The sequence below is a fragment of the Saccostrea cucullata genome, unplaced genomic scaffold, assembly GCF_032062105.1.
Source record: "Saccostrea cucullata isolate Sc308-1 unplaced genomic scaffold, CSIRO_AGI_Scuc_v1 ctg458, whole genome shotgun sequence".
NCBI classification, from domain to species: Eukaryota; Metazoa; Mollusca; class Bivalvia; order Ostreida; family Ostreidae; genus Saccostrea; species Saccostrea cuccullata.
The window spans coordinates 161,417-185,432 of NW_026928578.1; the positions used below are offsets into that span (position 1 = coordinate 161,417).

The following is a 24,016-nucleotide window of genomic DNA, read 5'->3' on the forward strand; positions in this document are numbered from 1 at the left end:
AAAAGTGAGATGTCTAACACGTATATATTCGCTTTACTCCTTGGTCTTTTGGGAGTTTTTAAAGCAGAAACTTCAGCAATAATTGAAAACTCGAAGTTAGGAGAAAATATTCTTCTAACACTGGATTTGATTGGGCAGAAGATGTGCGTGCATCAGTGTTTTTACCACAGTGATTGTAAGGCTGTAAATTTCAACAAACGACAGCTGACCTGTGACCTTTTGACCCGCTCCGGTCAGGAAGAGCCAGGGTCTCTCCAGTATGATTCTGATTATATTCACATCTACAACTTATCCAACGACCAGGTTTGTATTAAACCCGGTTGTAGTATTTTGAAAGTAGCAAATGGTAATTGTTTCAATAAGATCAATGCAATACATTTTGATGACGAACAGTGTATTCAAGTTCTAAAGTCCACCCAAACAATAACAATCAGAAGCAGAGTAAGAACGAACCCGTCAGAGGTGGATTCAAGTGCCATGGAGGAGTGAGCATCCCCTGTTGACCGGTCACATCCGCAATGTGCTCCTTGTCATGGACGGGAAATACTAGTAACGGAAAAATCCGTCGTCAATTCAGTGTGTAAATTATGGCCTAACAATTAGTATGAAAAACGGTCAGTCAACATTTGACTCAATGATAAATTGTATCTGCTGACAAGGTCATTGTATCGGTCATTGAACTTATGATGACTTTAAACGAGGCTGCCGATATTCCTGTTTTAGCAACTTGTTTGTCAATAATTTACCTCGTTTTAGAAAATGTACATTTGTAGAGCATGCTCTTGCATATCGAATCAACTGAGATGCAATGTCTATAAACTCCAAGGTATATTGCTGCATAAGTAAGTGACCATTGAAAAGTAAAAGTCATATCGTTTATCGTAGAGCTTGGTTGTAAAATTACCATTAACGTCTTTTTCAAGTAAAATATCCAAATATAAAACAGATTTGCCAGACTCTGTGGTATCTTTTATCTTAAGTTCATCGGGATATATCGTATGGACATAAGAATCGAAATAGGCATTGTTAATTGACAATACGTCGTCGATATTATTTAAATGTCGAGTTGAAAGCCACATCAAGTGTTTTCATCTTTTCACGTATAAGATTTTATACAAAGTCAGCTTCATATGATTACTAAAAAGGTCTGCTAATAACGAGGCGCAATTGGTACCCATTTGAATTCCAATAGATTGTTGGAAGACCTGGTCTCCAAAAACCACATAAATTCTGTCAATCAGAAACTAAAGTATTTTTTATGTCAACGTCAGAGTACTTGTGTGTACAATCAAAATGTTTTTCAACAACATAAATTTCCAAATGACCAATGACATGGTAAGTAAATTAACGAGTTCCATTTTTATTGAAAAAGCAGCTGTCAATGATATCAAAAAGCCTGGACTTTAACATATCGCGGGGAATGGTTGTGTATAAAGTTGAAAAGTCGTAAGTTTTTTAAGCTGTTGAATTTGGTAAAATCTTGTGATTTCAAATTTTCCAAAAGTTCCTTGGAATTTTTAAATATCCACATCCGATATACACCACTTCTCGAATATATTGTTGCACAGTACTCTTGAAGTTTCCACTTTATTACTGTTAATATCTTAGTAAGGAGTAAAGAAAGAGGCTTGGTTGAACATTTTTTACTTGAGCCCGCTATGTATCCTTTTTTAAGTAAGGATTTTTATGAAGTTTCGGAATCCAATATACGAGATATACGTAGATATGGTAATTCAAACTTATTTTGGTTTTTGGAATATTAATAATACTGTAGACGTACTTTTTTCCACGGGGTCATAATTCCGCGGAATCTCAATTTCTATTCAATCCGCGGGTAGAAAAAATTACGCGGATTTTCTAGATTGTCACTATATGCCTTACATTTATATTAAGTACGCTTGGACAAATTTCCGCGGAAAATTTGTAACTGCGTACATAGCGAAAATTAATACCACGCGGAAAAAAGTACTTTTACAGTATTTAAAACTGACATATATTTTTTTCCTCAAAAAGTAAACAATGAGCATAAATAAGTAGGATTACCACTTGTAGAGTTATATCTAAGTTCCTCAAAAATATATTTTAAATTAGCCTTACAAACAAAGAGAATGTTGTTACCTGTTTTGTCAGCATTGATCAGTAAGTACTGATAATCTAATCTATCTAATTCTCTTTTTCACTTATGGATTACTGAAAAAAGAGGAATAGATAGTTTTCATATTACCCCTCAATCTTTTAATGCGCAATTTTCACATACATGTACATCTGATACATTTAATCCATTCTGAAGGTGTTAACGTTTTCTTTTCTATGACTGGCCCATCGCCTGGCGTAATCTTCTACAGAATCCATAATATTTATGAAATTCTAACGCCAGGTGAGGAATCTTTTAAAATAAGTGTTCTAAGGTCCTCATTATTAACTATATTTACGTCACTAGTAATAACGTGTCCAGCAGGACTATAGTTATAGAGTGAAGAAGAACATGAACTCGATGGAGGGACATGTTTCAAATATTCGATATACAGGCCCTGTAAAGTTTACTAGTTATTAAAAGTTTGGAAGCAATAGTCGATATACTGTAGAGGATTACTACAATATCTGCAAACAGTATTTACAGAATATTTTGCTTTCATTCTCTCAAAAACATATCTAGATTCAGATTGTAATGGTCTAAATTAATTTCGGAAAAAACGATTGGAGAAAAACCATTTTAAAAAGAAGAAAAAGAAAACCTGCATTTGATCAGACAATATTATTAGATTTCAGATTTCTGTGCAAATACGTCGTGTCCAGCACACAATCGATGCGTGAATGGAGAAAGAAAATCTCTATGTGTTACATCTGGTAAGTGTGTCGAATGTCGAATCTGAGTTATATCGGTGAGTAAAGAGAAAACAAGACAGTGTATTATTGCTTGTAAGGCAAGAAAAACAATCCTCAATCATCTTTATGTTGTATCTGTTAAGTATAGAGACACAATCATCTATGTGCTTTATCTGTTTAGTATAGAGACCATCTTCGCTAGCCAAGGGTTTCCGATAAGCAGCTCCTCATAATCGGAGAATAGCGTATCAAAAAGTCCTGGCTAGCGAAGATGTATAGAGAAACAAGTATCGTTGTGCTGTATCTGTTTAGTATAGAGACACAATCATCCTTGTGCTTATCTGTTTAGTATAGAGACAGAATTATCGTTGTGCTGTATCTGTTTAGTATAGAGACACTATCATCGTTGTGCTGTATCTGTTTAATATAGAGACAGAATTATCGTTGTGCTGTATCTGTTTAGTATAGAGACACAATCATCCTTGTGCTTATTTGTTTAGTATAGAGACACAAGTATCGTTATGCTGTTTAGAATAGAGACAGAATTATCGTTGTGCTGTATCTGTTTAGTATAGAGACACTATCATCGTTGTGCTGTATCTGTTTAATATAGAGACAGAATTATCGTTGTGCTGTATCTGTTTAGTATAGAGACACAATCATCCTTGTGCTTATCTGTTTAGTATAGAGACACAATCATCCTTGTGCTTATCTGTTCAGTATAGAGACACAAGTATCGTTGTGCTGTATCTGTTTAGTATAGAGACACAATCATCGTTGTGCTGTATTTGTTTAGTATAGAGACACAATTATCGTTGTGCTATATTTGTTTAGTATAGAGACACAATCATCGTTGTGCTTATTTGTTTAGTATAGAGACATAAGTATCGTTATGCTGTAGGAGTATCTGTTTAGTTTAGAGACACAATTAACATTGTGCTGTATCTGTTAATTATAGGGATACAATAATCTTTGTGCTGTATCTGTTTAGTATACATGCAGACACAATCACCTATGAGCTTATCTGTTTAGTATAGAGACACAATCATCACTGTGCTGTATCTGTTCAGTATAGAGACACAATCATCTATGGGCTTATCTGTTTAGTATGGAGACACAATCATCGTTATGTTGTATCTTTTTAGTATAGAGATACAATCATCGTTGTGCTGTATCTGTTTAGTATAGAGACACAATCACCGTTGTGCTGTATCTGTAAATTATAGGGATACAATCATCGTTGTGCTGTATCTGTTTAGTATAGAGACACAAATATCGTTGTGCTTATCTGTTTAGTATAGAGACACAACTAACAGATACAACACAACGATGATTATATCTCTATACTAAATAGATACAGCACATAGATGATTGTGTCTCTTTATTAACAGATGCAGCACAACGATGATTGTATCCCTATAATTAACAGATACAGCACAACGGTGATTGTGTCTCTATACTAAACAGATACAGCACAACGATGATTATATCCTTATAATCATCGTTGTGCTTATCTGTTTAGTATAGAGACACAATCATCTCTTGCTGTATCTGTTTAGTATAGAGACACAATCATCTAATGCTGTATCTGTTTAGTATAGAGACACAATCATCTATGTGCTTATCTGTTTAGTATAGAGACACAATCATCTATGTGCTTATCTGTTTAGTATAGAGACACAATCATCTATTGCTGTATCTGTTTAGTATAGAGACACAATCATCTATTGCTGTATCTATTTAGTATAGAGACACAATCATCTCTTGCTGTATCTGTTTAGTATAGAGACACAATCATCTATGTGCTTATCTGTTTAGTATAGAGACACAATCATCTATTGCTCTATCTGTTTAGTATAGAGACACAATCATCTATTGCTGTATCTGTTTAGTATAGAGACACTATCATCTATCGCTGTATTTGTTTAGAATAGAGACACAATCATCTATTGCTGTATTTGTTTAGTATAGAGACACAATTATCTATTGTTGTATCTGTTTAGTATAGAGACACAATCATCTATTGCTGTATTTGTTTAGAATAGAGACACAATCATCTATTGTTGTATCTGTTTAATATAGAGACATAATTATCTATGTGCTTATCTGTTTTGTATAGAGACACCATCATCTGTTGCTGTATCTGTTTAGTATAGAGACACTATCATCTATTGCTGTATCTGTTTCGTATAGAGACACAATCATCTATTGCTCTATCTGTTTAGTATAGATACACAATCATCTATTGCTGTATCTGTTTAGTATAGAGACACTATCATCTATTGCTGTATTTGTTTAGAATAGAGAATACAGCATCTATTGCTCTATCTGTTTAGTATAGATACACAATCATCTATTGCTGTATCTGTTTAGTATAGAGACACTATCATCTATTGCTGTATTTGTTTAGAATAGAGAATACAGCATCGTTGTGCTGTATCTGTTTAGTATAGAGACACAATCATCGTTGCGCTGTATCTGTTTAGTATAGAGACACAATCATCGTTGCGCTGTATCTGTTTAGTATAGAGACACTATCATCGTTGCGCTGTATCTGTTTAGTATAGAGACACTATCATCGTTGTGCTGTATCTGTTTAGTATAGAGACACTATCATCGTTGTGCTGTATCTGTTTTGTATAGAGACACCATCATCTGTTGCTGTATCTGTTTAGTATAGAGACACTATCATCTATTGCTGTATCTATTTAGTATAAAGACACAATCATTGTTGTATTTTATCTTCTAAGTATAGAGACACAATCCTTGTTGTGCTGTAAGAAATTTCGATGCAATTTTTCAAACTGAAAGACATCCTTATCGACTGTTTTTGTAACAGCGATATACGTTTTGATTTCCTTCAAACGTACACTTTTGATCTGAGAATTTAACTGATTTTATCGATTGCAAAAATATTTAACCTGTTTTTGAATTATAGACTTCAGGAATCATACTACACGTATTAGAAATATATTGACTCTACTTCATGTAAAACAAATTTAGTTTCCCTAAAGTACTTCCATCAAAATCAAGAAAAGCATCTTATTTGTTTTTACGACAGGGTGTCAGACAAATGGATTAACAATCATCAATGGAAATATAAGAGATGATGTGATTCAAGTCGGCAGTACTTTGGAATATACCTGTCTCCTTGGATATGCAAAGAGAAACATAGACATCAGGTGCCTCAGTAGCGGGAAAATTGAAAATGCCGAGAAAGTGGCTTGCTGTGAGTACTTTTTCTTTTAAAAACACAATTTAAGCTATAGACATAACTAAAGGATAGAAATAAAGTATCAATGTTTTGTAGTTATTATTCATTGGAATATTTTAGTGTATCCTTGAACGTACGTGTTTTCAATTGTCTGGAAAATTTATTTCAGTAATGATAGCATTGTAATTTTAGTCAAAATGGAAGGTTCGTGGACTATTGCCTTTAAAATCCAGAGTAACAGTGGTGCACATCCTTTGAACTCGTTCCTTGACACCGGGACACAACAAGAACGAAACTCTTCTTTCCCCTCAACCTGTATGACGCTGACTAAGGTACCCGAATGTACTACTCCTTATCGAACAGGACTCGTTGATGATTGGGGACAATTAGGCGTGCAAGAAGTAATTCCTCATTTGATCATTTTTCAAGAAAGACACCAAACAGATTCAGTCTAAGTTTCCTACAACATATCACAATCTTTAAAATATTCACGTAGCCTTTTTAAGATTCTCTGAAAATGTGTACTCAAGTATTTTTTACTACTTAGAAAACAATCTTGCAAGGGAAAAAATAGTCAATGAATCAAAAATGTATTTTCAGATTCGTTTTGTGATAACTGTTAATTCTACACTGACACAAGAGATCGTTTTTGACGGATATAATTCAACTAACTTTGACTGGTTCACCGGAAGCCGTGTCAAATCGTCCACGTGGTCTGACGTCACAAATACGCAGACGTACTTGCATTTCAATTTACCAGGTGATCAAAGGTAAATTTCTTATGTATTTGTTAAATTTGAATCAAACATCAGCTAAATCTTGTCAATTCATGACAAATCACGTTTCTACTGATTTGAGCGAATACCAAGGGGTGTTAAGAAGGAAATGTGTTTGAAAATTTCAAAGTAGTGTTTAACTTAAAAGATTAATTCTCTTGCCGGACAAAATCACAAGATTATGCTTTCAATTTATAGCAATAAGTATGTAGCAGGAAATAATGTAATGTTTTCCATATGAAAATGTATACAGAAATATCTTTAAAACATCGAAATGAAAGAGCTGCTGGTATTTTGTTTGAAAATGTAGGATTACAGATTTTTGATTGTTTCTTCACAGATGATCTTGCATCATACATTTGTGTAACACCGAGGAACTTAGTTAAAGTAAAGATTAGTTACTTTTTGATATCATTGACAGCTGCTTTTTCGATAAAAATGGAACTCGTTAATTTACTTACTTGGTCATTGGTCATTTGCAAAATTATTTTGTTAAATCACATTCTTATTGCACACAGACGTACTCTGAAGTTGACATCAAAAAGATGCTTGAGTTTCTGATTGACAGCATCTGTGTGGTTTTTGGAAACAAAGGTCTTCCAAAAATATATTGGAATTCCCGTGAGAACCAATTGTGCTCTGTTATTAGCAGACCTATTTCTGTATTCATATGAAGCAGAATTTGTGCAAAATCTTATGCGTGAAAAGAAGAAAAAACACTTGCACGTGTCCTTCAACTCGACATTTAGATATATCGACGACGCACTGTCAATTAACAATGGTAATTCCATTCCTATGTCGATACGATCTATCCTTGTGAGCTTAAGATAAAAGATCATACTTGGATATTTTACTTAAAAAAGACATTATTAATGGTAATCTAACAACCAAGCTATATGATAAACGTGATGACTTAACTTTTCTATCGTCAGCTACTCTTACTTATGCAGCAATACTCAATGTAGATTCCTTATTTTTTGCGAGTTCTCATTATCACGAATGGGCTCTTCAACGTCAAATCGTGAAAATAATAATTCGAAAAAGGACGGCTGATCAAGAGATTTTACTTTGATTTCAACACCATAAAAATAAAGGCGAGTAATTTTATCTCGCGTTTGGTGCTTCTCGCGAAATTACGCGATAATTTATTCTACGCCTATATTTAGGAATCTACATTATACCTTCATTACCTGCATACGGCGTTTATATATCTTATACGTATGAACAATGTCTAAAACGAGGCAAATTATTGACAAACAAGTTGATGAAACAAGAATACAAGCAGTCTCGTTTAAAGTCATAATTTCGTAAGTTCTTTGGTCGATACAATGACCTTGTCAGCAAATACTGTTATTCATTGAGTCAAATGCTAACTGACGTTTTTCATACTAATTATTAGTCCATTATTTATACACTGAATTGACGACGGATTTTCCCGTTATTTCCCGATCACGACAAGGAGCACATGGCGGGTGTGACCGGTCAGCAGGGGATGCTCACTCCTCTATGGCACTTGATCCAACCTCTGACGTTTTAGAGGTCCGTGTTTGCTCTGCTCTTTCTTTGTATTGTTCTATGGACTTTGATCTTGAATACGGTTCGTTATCTCCATAGCTTTCATTACTTTCCAAAAGAATAGCTTTGACCCATTCCATTAGAATTTTTTTTACTGATTTCATCAATTTTGTATTGGTATTAGAAAGGATATAATGGTCTGAGTGCTTATGTTAGTTCTCACATTATGCTGCATGCCTGATTTTTTTTCTGCACAGACATAACTGTTTTAATACCTGCCCTTCCCCTTTCTTTTCAGTTGAAACCTTTTTAGTAGTAAGAATGGACTCTGTGAACATGAAATATCACAAATTTTGAATATCTCCTCATTTCATTTCCTTTTGAAAATGAAAGAAAAAAATATGGAATGGACTTTCTTAATACCCTTTATAATCAAGTATTTTCAAAGTAATTGCAGAGGGAAATTGAAATCATCGTATTTCTGCGAAATTATTAGCATTCTGCATATTTTGCAAAGATAAGTACATTCTATCAGTGTTTCTACAGTTCTACAGATTGTAATGATGCTTTATTTAATTTCCTATCATGTGATGTAATATATATTATGAAGATAACGAACCGTGTTCACGGTCAAAAGTACTTAAAACAACATAAATCAGGAGCAGAGCAAACATGGACCTCTAAAACGTCAGATATCAAATCAGGTCCCATGTAGAAGTGAGCATCCTCTGCCGACCGTCACAGCTGCAGTATCCCTCTTGTCATGATCGGGAAATAACAAATAAAAAAAAATCCGTCGACAATTCAGTTTTAAATAATGGCCTAACAAAATTATTTGTATGAAAAACGTCAGTCAGCATTTGACTAAATGATAAATTTTACTTGCTGACCAGGTCATTGTATCAACCATAGCACTTACATGTAGTACAAAACGACGAATTTAAACGAGACTGATGATATTATTGTTTCAGCAACGTCTTTGTCAATAATTTACCTCGTTTAGAAATTGTTCATAGACTTACGTAAAGCATGCTGTTGCGTATCGAATCAACTGAGGTATATATACCCCGTATGCTGGTGACGAAAGTATATTATTGTTTGGCCAGGTTACGGTGTGTTGCGCGTGCCTTGCTTTCAATAAGGCGCTTGATTGCGGATTTGCTGCTTTTTTAGATACATAAAATCATTAAAATGTATAACTAACAGTTTTTCATCTTGTTTCTCGACAACCGTCCTTTCTTTTTGTTAGAGCTAATTTTGACAAGACCAGTTTTTTCCCGTCTTTTAATGCATGTAGATGAGTAATTACCGTTAATTTAATTGGTACGATTCTAGAGAAACGGTCCCTAAAGTAAAAAAAAAAAAATTATACTTTGTCTTTTGCACAAGGTCTTCCTTTAAGGTGAAAGTTTAGAAACTGGTAGTTATTTTGCTTTAAGTGCCGTATAACAGATTTGCATAGCTGTTGTTAATATTAAAAGTATAAATATTTTTAAGGAGTACTATTACTCGACTTTGGACCATTATAAAATCATATCATGGGTGCGCGGGTGATATTGGATGGTTTCTCGCGTCCTTCAATCCTACGGGAGGCTGTGCCTTTGATATGACCTCAAATATACCTACGGTTTACCCTGCATTCCCAGTGTGTCCTAAATCAACTGCCTGTTACTTTTTATCTGGTGAGTATTTACTGATAAAATAATACATACGGTCCAACTTAATTTTTTTTTTTAATTTACGGATGGAAAGAAATTGTGTATTATTCTCCTAAACAAGTGTGATATGTATTTAATTTATTTTTGATATTTGCAAAAATAAAAAAAAAAAAAAAAAAAAAAGAAATGCTTAGATATAGCAAAATTTTATTTAAAATAATCTTAATAAATTATGCTATGCAAAGATTTTCAGTTTGCAAACACCAGTTAAAACCATATGTAGATCTATATATGACAGTCTAAAATTCATTATAACTGAATGGGCAAAGGTCAATCATTTTACGATAAATAGACCAATTCTTGGTACAAACATGAAAAAATAATTGTTTCAACAAACAAAATGAATAACAATTCTATAAAGTACATATCAGTGAACTTGAAAAAAAGGTCAACAAAACTGGCATCGATAACTTTTTACAACAATTTTAATTGCAGCCCGGAGGACCGGGCTGCTCTATACATATAAGTTTAAGTGTTGGGGATTGAGGTGGCGGAAGTTATTCAGAATTAAAGGTTTTCTAAACATTGAAAAGATTGTTAATATGAATATTCTTTCCCTTTATAGATTAAGAGATACACAATAGTTTAATTCCATAAAGTGAATCTGTATATATATATATATATATATATATATATATATATATATATATATATATATATATATATATATATATATATATATATATATATATATATATATATATATATATATATATATATATATATTTATATATATATATATATATATAAGTTGCTTATCATTTACTATCCAAAAAAAAAAAAACGACAAGTCCCTTTTTTAGAACATCGAATTTTACTTATCGCATAAAACGTACTTTACACAGTTCGTGTTTTATATTCTTAAAGTGAAATAATTTTGAAAACAGGTGATGCAAATGCATGTGTCTGATTTTAATTTATATTTAATGCAGCCAACACTTACTTGAGGAATTGATAAAGTTTAAAAGGGTATCGTTTTTGTTCGATTTTCATCCGACTATACGAGTAAGTTTTGAAAATCGTCTCCATCATTTAGACGCATTCTTTTTTCATACGTATCGAAGCGATTTGATGATAAAGACTCATTTCTACTGTTTTCTTTATTTATTTCCCGGGCGACAGTTGATGGTTACATCAATGTTTTTCTTGTTTTCCTTTGATTTAAATCGATTCTTAGCGATATGCTGTGATTACGCATATAAGAAGATCCATACATCTTTAGATTTATAGTTAAGATCTTTTTGTACGCGCCATTAACATGATTAAAAAAATCTTAATTGGGCATGTTTTGTAGAATGACTGAGGTATGCAATGGGAAAGACAAATCAATTGTTTATTTTTTTTTATTTTTAGCAAGAACATTGCGTTTTCTCTGCTATTTTGAATATTTCTGAAGATTTCTTTTTATCGGAATTGATTCTAGAAACCATTGGCAAACGTTGTACAGCAATAACTAAGAGCCATAAAACGAAAGGAAAATTCGTAAGAATAAAATTTTCTGTTTTTGAATTTCAGAGACGGTAGAGGCAGAGACATTTGCTGTACTTCTAAAGGCGGATAAGCTGAGTTAGAATTTTCCTCAAAACTCGTCCTGTAATTTAAACTTTCTTCAATCAAATTTTTAGTAATTCAAGTATTATCTCCCAAATTAATTTCAATTTTCTAGCATTTTCATTTTCATTTTATGCAAGAGTGTTAAATTTATGGGAAACAAGAGGCCCATGGGCCACATCGCTCACCTGAGCACTGTGGGTGGGAAAAAGTAGAAATTGGTCTATTATTGAAAAGTTTCAATCCAAAAGTAAAACCATGACTAGTTATTCTTGAGAAGATGATTTTTAAAGAATTTTAATATATATTTCTATGTAAAACTTTGGTCGGCCATTGTGGACCCGCCCTACCCCCGGGGGTCATGATTTGAATAAACTTGAATCTACACTACCTGAGGATGCTTCCATATAAATATGATCAATTACGGCTTTGTTATTCTTGAGAAGAAAATTTTTAAAGAATTTTCCTATGTATTTCCATGTAAAACTTTGGTCGGCCATTGTGGCCCCGCCCTACCCCCGGGGGTCATGATTTGAACAAATTTGAATCTACACTACCTGAGGATGTTTGCCCATAAGTTTCATTTTTCCTGGCACAATGGTTCAAGATTTTTAAAACATACCACCAAATTTTCATAAATTCCTAATTATCTCCCCTTGAATGAGGGCGTGGCCCTTCATTTGAACAAGCTTGAATCCCCTTTATCCAAGGATGCTTTGTGACAAGTTTGGTTGAAATTGGCCCAGCAGTTCTTGAAAAGAAGTCGAAAATGTAAAAAGTTTACAGACAGACAGACAGACAGACAGACGGACGGACGGACAGACAGACAGACGGATGCCGGACAAAATGTGATCAGAAAAGCTCACTTGAGCCTTCGGCTCAGGTGAGCTAAAAAGTGACATCATTTGGATGGGATTTAAATTATAATAGTTTCAATAGGAATTCAAACTCATTAATGTGCATGCGACAAGGAAATATCATACTTGTCTATTTTAATATTCTGTTGGTTTTTTTTTAATCTAAAAATCGTAACAGTTAGCTCATTTTTAACCTCGGGCAGGCATCCCTAGGGGATGTTTTAAGCATGATGGCTCGAGAAATACGTTAAAATATGTCACATTACATTCATTATTTTTAACATTGCAGAAAACCAAGAGTGAACAATATTTGATGAATGTGGACGGAGTTGAAGTTTTATTTTTTGTTTTGTGTATTTATTGCATTTCATTGTTTTCCCAGTGTTTTCTTGCTGTTCATGGAAATCTTTCGTCAAAAGAAATGAAATATATTCTATGAAGACCTCTTTGATCTCTCTGAAAAATGTTTTAAAGATCCAAAAACGAATGCCTCTGAAACTTTAAACATCAGTTAAAGGTGGTTCAGGCAATGATAGTAAAAAAAAAAAAAAGATCGAAAAATCTATTTATGTACTTCTAGATTTCCAACAAAAAAGAAATAATAAAAATGACTCTTTTCTTAATTTTCTGTGAATTTCTAAACTTAACTACCATTTTCTACTATCATGATATAAACCACATATATCCCATGTTTTACCTTTCTGAGGCATTCATTTGATCTACGCGGCCTACGCCATTTTTGCAACAACTACAACATTAACTTCTGTACTAAGAACCAAATAAGAGCATTTTATTGTTTAAAAACACATTTTTTTATCTCACTATTTAGTGGACACGAACAATTTGTAATATAGTTCTTAGTTTATAAGCATAATTTGTAATTTACTATTAAATAAATATATACATTATATCGTCTTATTAGATATTAATTAGTAAACACACAATTTGAATTGTACTTTGTAGTATACACATACAATTTATAACCCACTTATTAGTAAATTCATGCAATTCATAATGAATTTTTCTAATTTAGTAAATACACACAAATCGTTTTTTGATATAAGTCGAAGTAAACACAAAAATAATAGATTTACTGATTAGTATTACAAATAATATCTGGAACCTCATTGTGTATACTCCTATGTATACGAAGGATTTTTTTACTAACAGTAGTGAAGGATATATACAATGTATACTAACGGGTAAATGTTCAACCAAGCCTCTTTCTTTGCTCCTCACGAAGATACTAACAGTAGTGAAGGATATATACAATGTATCTGTGGGTCACCAAGAAGAGCGTTTCATTCGAACTTGTAATGCAGGGCTCCTGAAAAAAATCATGTGATCAAATCGACTGAATTAGTTCTACTTAATTTAAGGGCCCTATAGTAAAAAACATTCTTCCTTCAGTGTGGCAATTATTAAAATAAAGAGAAACGTGTATCTCATAAGCTTTCCTCTGGATTGTCGAACAATTGAATGAAACGTCTTTTTTTCCTGATGACTATTTTCATGGGTTTTGTTTTACAATCATTAATTTGTTTTTCTATGTAATTTTATAATCATATCCCATTTTACATTTCTATAAATTTTTGAAATCAATCCTTTTTCATTCACTGTAGCTTTACACAATCAATCAATCATTTATTTGAATCTCTTCACCATTTTACAATAGCGTACAGAGACTACAAAAACATATAGGTGATTTTATATACAACAATAGGTCTAGAAAGGCATGCGTGAATAAGAAACTAAACAAAAACAAAAAAAAATTGTAGGTTACTATAAATGTGAAGTATGGGAATTTAGGCCGGGAAGCATATTTTATTTATTTTCTTTACAAAGGAGCACAATTTTCTTAGAAAGCAGTGTTTATTGTTATTCATAATGTTTTAAAAACTAATTATATTCTGGAATTTTATGTGTTTTTCTGTTAAGCATAGTTTTCTTTCTGTTTGTAGTTTACACTGATATTTCAAATATGTAAGAACAAAAAAAACCAAGTAGACCAAAAATTTAATAAACAATTTAAAAAATCATTAACAGTCAATTATTTAATTCTTTTGTTTTCATAATTGATTCTGCGATGGAAAAATCAGTTCTATTGTTTGTATTATTAAAGCCTGGTAGGTCCATAGGGCTTTATATATTGAATAGTTACATTAGAGTAGAGGGTTCATTGACGATAAGTTATTGATGAAATTATTACTGAAATGAATTATTAAGAATAATGGATAGTAACCTTTCATCCTAGCTATGCAGTCATTAGCTTCTATCAGCTCTTCTTCATTACGTTCTGGAGAGATTTGGTAATGGGAGCCGTGTTTTATTCTGAAACAATGTATTGTCAGTCATGAACACAGGATATCGAATAATCAGGATATATTTTTGAATGATAATTCGTTTTTCTTGCAAAAATGTGAAGGTATTCAGTTTAATGAAGACAATGTTCTCATTTTCAAAATTTTCTCTTGAGATCAAAATCTTAAATCAACAAAATGGGAGTTTTTGCTGACCATGTAAGATTGAATACTTATAATTGAAATATGTGAGTTATTTTACGCAAATAATCACTGTAAACTACACTAAAATACAATTAAAATTTAACGCTGATTTAAAATAAGTGAAGGAGATGGACAAGACAATGCGGATTCTAGTGGTTTTCATTTTTGAATTATTTATGAATGTGAGTATACAAGGGAGCAGTCTAGTGTCAATGCCAGGTACACGAGTGAAGGACAGCTCACTTCAAACGCTGGATTTGATTGGTCAAAAGATGTGTGTGTATCAATGTTCCTATCACAGTGATTGTAAGGCTGTTAATTTTAACAAACGCCAGCTGACCTGTGACCTTTTGACCCGCTCCGGTCAGGAAGATCCAGGGTATCTCCAGCATGATGCTGATTATGTTCACATCTATAACATACCCAACGACCAGGTTTGACATTCTTTTTTTCATATTTTTACAGCTTCTAAAACATCCCTTTTGTGTTTTTTCGCCCAACCAAAAGTTTTAAGGAGGCTGGGGGTCAACAAATTAACCACCAGATTTAACTTATTTTTATAGATACGGTATCTTAAGCTGTCAAATATCATTTGGCAATGAGAAAATCCATACATTTTAGTTTAAAAATTTGATCATTTTTGTATATCTTTATATGGAGCTCTTCTTTTAAAGGAGATCGAAATAGTCTGAAAATGGCTGCCACCCCCAGCCTCTTTAAGTGTTCATCATGATTTGTTGTCACATACTGAGTAGAATAAAATGACAACACTAAAAGAGGTGACGACTAATCATACTGTAAGAAAAAACTATTCAGGGAACATGGCGTTATGAATAATATTTGCTTTGCTGAAAGTCCATTATATTTCAATTTTTAAAAATTATTTTATTTGTATGCCCCGAAATCGAGAATTCGGGGGTATATAGTTTTTGCCATGTCCTTCCATCTGCCTGTCAGTTGGTACACAAAAACTTTAACCTTGGCTATAACTTTTAAGTATAGGTGGGACTATGGCTTTCATATATCACAGATGTATTCCTTGTGTCAAGATCTTTCTTTGAAAACCACCAACCAAATTTGACATCATAACCTTCACTTTGCAGTTTGAACAAATTTTACCACAAAATTTCCAAATATCATGGCCATTACTTTTGAATTGTTTGTATAAGGGTTTTCAGACTTCATATTGATTTCACACTGACAAGGCCATTTACTTGGTATAAAAATATTTAACTTTGGCCATAACTTTGAAACCGTTAGAACTAGGGCTTTCATTTTTCACAGGTGTACTCCTTGTGACAATTAGGTCCTTTGAATGACACCAATGTTGACCCTGACCTTGGAATTTGAATTGCATTTGAAAGACTTCAACAATTACATAAACTGCCATACGGGGGCCCTGGTGTTTCACAAACACATCTTGTTCTTAAATAGATACTTATCACAATCTACAACTTTTTAAAATTGATTTTTATATGTACTTCTAAACAGCATAGAATTAAAAGCATATGTGTTCGGCACAGTCTTAGAGACGGAAAAACAGATCATATACAAATATTTTGAAAAACAACCTATGGTTTGTAAATTTAATTTTTCTGGTTTAATTTAGTGCTTAACTATAATCAGATTTCAGATTTCTGCAAAAACAAATCATGCCCTGCCTATCACCGGTGCGTTAGCGGAAAAACGAAAGCCTCATGCATTATCAGTGGTAAGTAAAAAGAATAAGTCATTTTTCAGGAGTTTATTTACAATCAAATGCGCAAGTAAGTGAACATTGAAAATAAAACATTCAAGTAAAAAAGCGAGATCCTCAGACTTATTTGTTTCTTCTCTTCATGGCCTATACATAAGGCTCAAAGCGGATGGGACCATTAAACAGGGGATGCTGACTTCTCCTAGGCACCTGATCCCACCTCTGGAACTTCCAGGGGTCCGCGTATTATGTCTTCCTCACATATTTGTATAAATCTGTATTTTTTCTAGATTTTTGGAGATCGATCATAGTTCGCTATCTTCGCCTTTTACATTCTCAAACTGATTTGTTAAATCTTATTCTTTTTCTACAGAATGCTCCACACAAAGTATATCAATAAGGAATGGTTTTATAACCAAAACACGTTTGCAGATTGGTGATTTTTTAAATTTTACTTGCGCAAATGGTTACTCCAAAAGAAATGTCATCTTCCGGTGTCTAAGTAGCGGGAATATTGAAAATGCCGAAAAATTAGTATGCTGTACGTATAGAATTTTAATTTATACAATTATAATATTATAAATGCATTTACATGTACATCATATGTATATTAGTTATAGGTTTTAAAAAAAACTTATATAGACTCATTTTTATGCTTCCATATTTTTTCTTTTAAATGAAAACTTGAACACAAATAAGTTTACTTAATGTAAGTATGAATCGATAATTTATTCTGCACAAACATAACACTTATAAAGACTCCTTGTGTTGTCAAAGAAATTGATCCATGTTTTTCCTATACGACTTTACAGACAAAAAAGAAGGTCCATGGACGATTGCCTTCAAAATCCAGAGTAATAGTGGAGCCCATCCTTTGAACGCGTTCAATGATACAGGGACACAACAAGAAAGAAACGTGTCTTTTCCCGCCGTCTGCGTAAGTCTGAATAAAGAAACCGGATGTGATGTTCCCTACAGAACAGGGCTCATCGATGATTGGGAACAACTGAACGTTCAAAACGTAAGAAAATGTCATACTTATTTTCCTAGGATTGTATTTTTCATAGTGTATTTTATAAAAAAAAAAGTATAGATTATATCTCATTTAAAGGAAATTTAATATGATAAAGCAAGACAGTTAAGAAAGGTCCAAATTTTTCTAGCATAGAAATATATAGAAAATTCTTTAAAAATCTACTTCTCAAGAATAACAAAGCCATAATTGATCATATTTATATCCAGGTATGTGCCCTTCGACCAAAGTTTCACATAGAAATATATAGGAAAAGTCTTTAAAAATCTTCTTCTCAAGAATAACAAACCCATAATTGATCATATTGATATAGAAGCATCCTTAGGTTGTGTAGATTCAAATTTGTTCAAATCATGACCCCCGGGGTAGGGCGGCGGGGCCACAATGGCCTATCTAATTTTTACATATAAATATACAGGAATTTTTTTATAAATCTCAAGAATTGCAAAACCATTATTGATCATTTTATTGGAAGCATTCTCAGGTTGTGTAGATTATGTTTGTTCAAATCATGACGGGGGTAGGGCGGGGCATCAGTGGGACCAAATTTTTACATAGAAATATTGCAAAAATTCTTTAAAAATCTTCTTTCAAAAGTGCAAAGCCATAATGATCATATTTAAAAATCCTCAGGTAGTGTAGATTCAAGTTTGTTAATTTTTAGAGCGGAGCCTCTCAAAGGTTTACATAGACATATACAGGAAAATTCTGTGAAAATCATCTTCTCAAGAATAGCAAAGCCTTGATTGGTCATGGGACTACTTTTGGATTTAAACTTTTCAATAATAAGCCAATTTCTACTTTTTCCTAGCCACAGTGCTCAGGTGAGCGATGTGGCCCTAGGGCCTCTTGTATTATATTCAAAGTTGATCTTTGAAAACACCAAATATGCACAGGATAGAAACAACGGTAATTTTTCTCTCATATTTTTTCAATGTATGGCACTATATCGGGCTATATTGTTTATTTGACATGTCAAGAATCTGCATAATTTTTACCCGCGGATTAAACTTACATTGTGATCCCGAGGAATTATGACCCCATGGAAAAAAGTACGTCTACAGTATATATAGTTCGAGTAAATGTTCAACCAATTCTCTTTCTTTACTCCTCACTAAGATATTAATAGTAGAGAAGTAGAAACTTAAAGGGTACCATGCAATGATATTTTCAAGAAGTGGTGTAAATCAGATGTGGATACTTAAAAATTCCAAGGAACTTTCGGACTATTTGAAATCACAGATTTTACCAAAATCAACAGCTTAAAAACTTACTTTTCTACTTTATACACAACTATTCCTCGCGATAAATCAACGTCCAGGCTTTTCGATATCATTGACAGCTGCATTATGCAAAAAAAAAAAAAATGGAGCTCGTAAATTTACTTACCTTGTCATTGGTCATTTACAAAATTATTGTGTTAAAAAAAATTGATTTTACACATAAGTACTCTGAAGTTGACATCAAAAAGATGTTTGAGTTTCTGATTGACAATATCTATGTTGCTTTTGAAGATCAGGTCTTCCAATAATCTATTGGAATTCCCATGGGTACCAATTGCGCCCCGTTACTAGTAGACCTATTTTTGTATTCACATGAAGGAGAAAAATCTTATGCGTGGAAAGAAGAAAACACTTGTTGTGGCATTCAACTCGACATTTAGATACTAGTATATCATCCACAATTAACAATGGTAACTTCCATTCTCATGTCGATACGACATATCCTGGTGATCATGAGATAAAAGATACCACAGAGTGTGACAAATCCGTTTCATACTTGGATATTCTACTTAAATAAAGACGTTAATGGTTATCTAACAACCTAGCTCTATGATAAATATGATGACTTGAACTTTTCACTCGTTAACTTCCCTTACTTATGCAGCAATATACCTTTTTTCACCTGCATACGGAGTTTATATATCTCTACTGATTCGATACTGAGGAGCATTCTCTTACATATGAACAAACTCTTAAACGAGGTAAATTATTGACAAACAAGTTGATGAAACAAGAATATCAGCAGTATCGTTTAAAGTCATCATTTCGTAAGTTCTGTGGTCGATACAATGACCTTGTCAGCAAACACAATTAATCAGTTGTTTGTCCATTATTTACACGCTGAATTGAGGACGGAGTTTTCCGATATTTCCCGATCATGACAAGGAGAACACGGTAGGTGTGACACCGGTTGGTATGGAATGCTCACTCCTCCATGGCACCTGATCCCACCCCTGATGTTTTGGAGGTCCGTGCTTGCTCTGCTCTATTTTGAATGTTTTATGGATTTTTGAATAAATATTGTTCGTTATCTTCACATGTTTCATGCAAATGTTTAAGTCAAGGTGTCTTTACTTTCATATACTAGTTAGTACTAGCATTCCGGCAAAAAGTATCTGACGAGGCATTTTATTTACTTGAAATAACATTATTTTCAAAATATATTCTGTTTTAGGTTCTATTTAGTGTGACGATTAGCTCGACATCAAAACAAGAGATCATTTTTAACGGACGTGATTCAACTAATATTGACTGGTTCTCCGGAACTAGGGTCATAAACTCCTCCTGGACGGATGTGACGTCAACACAGACTTACCTTTACTTCGGTATTTTAGGATGGCAAGAGTAAGTACTTGTACTTATACAGTACAGACAAGGAATACTTGTTCCTCACTCCATTTGATTCAAGTCTATAGGAACAAAAGTTTAATTAGTTTAAATCATTTGAAAGACACCGGATATTTTTGATTCTCTTTCGTAAACTCAGTAAAATGCATTTTATATTTCAGTACTAATGTAAATAGATTTTGGTCCATAATGCGTATTCATAATGGCTGTCCGGGAGACACTGGCTGGTTCATCTCTTCCCACAGTCCTTCTACCGGATGTTCTTTTGATTTGCCCTCTCAAACATCAATACCCTACCCTGTGTTTAGGGCGTGTCCAGCCCCAACGGCTTGTCTAATGGAATCTGGTCAGTATTTTCAGATTCAAGTATTCATCAACTAAACTTGAGAAAAAACGTGGAGAAAAACTTTTGTAATAATTTGTTTTAGACACATATACAGCTCCGTGCACTTTTTAAGCTCGGATTTTTTAGATCACATTCTTGTTGCAATAAAATGAACATCATCGAATTTAGCGCAAGAACGGCACAAATCCCTAATATGTATTTAGTATATCATGTCAAATGTACATATTCTTTATATTCATTATCTTAAAGTTTAAAAATCGATGTTTCAATTGGGACTTTATTAATTAAGGTTCTATGATGTAACATTTGTTTGATTCTACCATACCTTTTTACAAATTATAGTAATTGAGCTTTGAATTCTTTGGTACTATTTAGTTTAAATTTTCAAACTGACTCCTTAGAGTACCTTGCGCATTTTCAAAACCGTGAAATCATTTTAATTCGTGGGAGTCAATGTTCGTTGATAAGCAAAATTTGACCTGTTCGTGGGGATGTAATTTCATGAGTTACTCGTAAATCGATGGTTAAATGAATCAATATGTTAACAAAATCAAAGTTCGTGGGGATGTAAGTTCGTGGGTAAGGGTGACCCACGAAATCCAAGAACACTGGTCCCCCACAAACAATGTTGAATCTACAGTACTCGTCATTTTTTTTGTCGAAATTTAGCACCGAAAAATCACAATGCTGCAATAGGAAATCGTGCCAAAAGATAGGGTAAAAATTATTTATCTGTTATAATAGTAATTTGTTACTATTGAAAAGAAAATTCTTTTGCATTTACGGTCTGAAACTTTAATATTTTTCGGATGGATGAATCTTTCATGGTGCTAGATTCAGGAATTTAAAAAAGGCCAGCTTTTTAACACTGGAAGAGTCGAACAGATGAGAAACACTGTTACATGTATCATCTTGCACTTTAGAGTCATGTTAATGTACAGAAAATACAAACGTTACATGATATGCACAGTTTCTGTATCAAGGAAGGGCAAAGGACTTGTTTAAATAGGACGGATACAAAGACGACTGCATTTAGCGAGGAAACATGAAAACGTATTTGGGAACTACTAGTATCATAATCTCTCAGCCAACTGAGTATATCAAGGTCATACCAATTATTATGTTTGAGCTATATATTAAGTTGGTGAAATTATCTTAAAATTAAGTTAGAAATCACTTTTAAAATATATTTTGTTGTCTCGTTACACAATTTCACGTAATAACAATGTGACGTTAATTTGTGCGAAAAACCATGTGAGTTTAATGGAGCTGTACGAATGAAAGTTTTAAGAAAAAAAAGTAAATTAAGACGACGCAAATACACATTATATCTGCGTCATTTTAATTTACTTTTTTGTTACTTTCAGTAGTATATGATATAGTAAATATTCCGCTATCGCTTGGATACGGTGATTGTGTCTCCCAACTTTAACTATATTCCAGCACATACTATGAGTATTCTCATTATGAAAACAGGGCTACTGATAGTGTCAGAACTTTTTTTCATGCCTGTGTATATACACTTGTGAATTTACGTTTTATGATATGTCCACTGATATGGGGGAAAATCTGTTCGCCAAGATTGGAAATATTGGACGAGTTCCAATAAATATTTGCAGAAAGAAGAACAAATTAGAAAGTGCAGTTATATAAGACAATTGACTTCAAACCTTTAAATAAAGGAAGAATTACTGTTGTATTTAAGGTATGAATAAAACAGATTTCTAATATTTTATTACATTTCAATATTTTTATATTTTCAGAGACGGTTGAAGCAGAAGCATTTTCAGTTTTAATTTGGGCGGAGAATTTAATTTGAATGAAGACCAGCTGGAGAAATTCATCCATGTAACCCTATGTCACTAATGGAAACGAAAAAATAAGTTGAATGTTCACAATGTTACCTTGCACATAAGCAAGTTACCAAGTCCTTCACATGTGTTTTTGTTACATCCAGGGTTATTAAACAGTTTTATGTAGATAAAAACAGAGAAAACTAAATTTTTGTACTCGAGCCCATGGCTGAAGATTTGAATGTAGATAAAAGTACTGGTTTGGATAATATTCCAACAAGGTTTTTAAAAGATTGTGCTTTTTAAATTAAGAAACCTATCATGTGTATTTTAAATAAATCTATACTGACCAGATCTGTACCAGAAGACTTTAAAATGGCGAGAGGTCAATACTCTCTTAAAAAAAGGAATTCCCCTGAAGTTGGAAATAGGCCAGTCAGTATACTATGTATAATGTCAAAGATTTTAGAAAAATGTGTTCATGTTCAACTTTTAGATTTTTTAAAACATTAAACACTTGTCGTATTCAAGCCAATCAGGTTTTAGAAACAAATTTTCTACAGATACATCTTTAGTACACTTGTTAGATTTTATTAAAAGTAATATATTTAAAGGGGTTTTTTTTCAGGTATGGATATGTTGGAATACAAAAAGCTTTTTACACTGTTGACCATACAATTTTATGTGATAAGTTAGAAGTTTTACGAGTTTTATCCACTAAGTGGTTCAAATCTTATCTGTCTTGTAGACAACAAGTTCATATCAACAACATTTCTTCAGAATTTAATTCTATAAATTGTGGTGTTCGTCAAGGTGTATTTAATAAAGGGCCTCTTTTATTTTTAATTTATGTAAACGTTATGGCAGTCAGTACTGATGATGACTGTGAATTAATTTTATATGCCGTTGATCGTGCTATTTTTATGCACACAAAGGTCCTGCTATTATTTCTCAAAATCTGTTCTGGACAACTGTTCATCAAGGTTAGTTGACAACAGATTGTCACTTTACTTAAGTCAAATTTTATTTCTATTTAATTCTATTTTAGTTTTATAAGCATTATTGTGATCATTTTTAAGGTAAAAAGGTGTTATGTGAAACATGTCATTTTCAAAGAATTATGTTATATTTATTAAAGTACCCTGCTAAATTCCGATATTAATGTAATTTTTTTGCTACTTACATATTCGTAATTTGAGGATCCCATTGGAAATAAGTTTTTTTTTTAAAAAGTTTTTATGTACCTGAATAAAAATGAAATGAAGATGAACTGAAATTAAAAAAAATTAACTTACATGAAAAAAAAAACCTGAAAAGCAAACTTTTTTAACATTTATTTTTTTTAAGACTTAACAGAGTGAACAGGTGATATGTATTGCAGCTACGAGGGATGGGTCCTGACTAAACTCCCTCAATTACATAAAAGTGAGCCAAATAGCCAGTATATAAGACCAGATTGTGTTATTATTTTTTTTGTTGAAATTGTTTGGTTTGCCTCTCATATATATAATAGAAATTACAAGGTTTTTAATTATTCATGTTTTTTTCCCTTGAAAC

At 32.8% G+C, this 24,016-nt stretch overlaps 2 protein-coding genes across 2 annotated transcripts; both read left to right on the forward strand.

Moving 5' to 3' along the window:
• LOC134278008 (uncharacterized) lies at positions 1 to 13,289 on the forward strand. Its single transcript, XM_062760308.1, has 8 exons — positions 1 to 303; positions 2,763 to 2,847; positions 5,888 to 6,055; positions 6,233 to 6,441; positions 6,641 to 6,810; positions 9,829 to 10,013; positions 11,565 to 11,642; positions 12,747 to 13,289. The coding sequence occupies exons 1-7, from the start codon at positions 10 to 12 to the stop codon at positions 11,618 to 11,620; spliced, it is 1,167 nt and encodes a 388-aa protein (XP_062616292.1). The 5' UTR covers positions 1 to 9; the 3' UTR covers positions 11,621 to 11,642; positions 12,747 to 13,289.
• A 1,734-nt stretch (positions 13,290 to 15,023) lies between these two features.
• Positions 15,024 to 22,571, forward strand: LOC134278009 (uncharacterized). The gene is made up of 7 exons (XM_062760309.1): positions 15,024 to 15,395; positions 16,588 to 16,672; positions 17,031 to 17,198; positions 17,470 to 17,678; positions 20,148 to 20,317; positions 20,482 to 20,666; positions 22,430 to 22,571. Exons 1-7 carry the CDS (start codon positions 15,090 to 15,092, stop codon positions 22,483 to 22,485), a joined length of 1,179 nt encoding a protein of 392 aa, XP_062616293.1. The 5' UTR covers positions 15,024 to 15,089; the 3' UTR covers positions 22,486 to 22,571.
• The last annotated feature ends 1,445 nt before the right edge of the window (positions 22,572 to 24,016 follow it).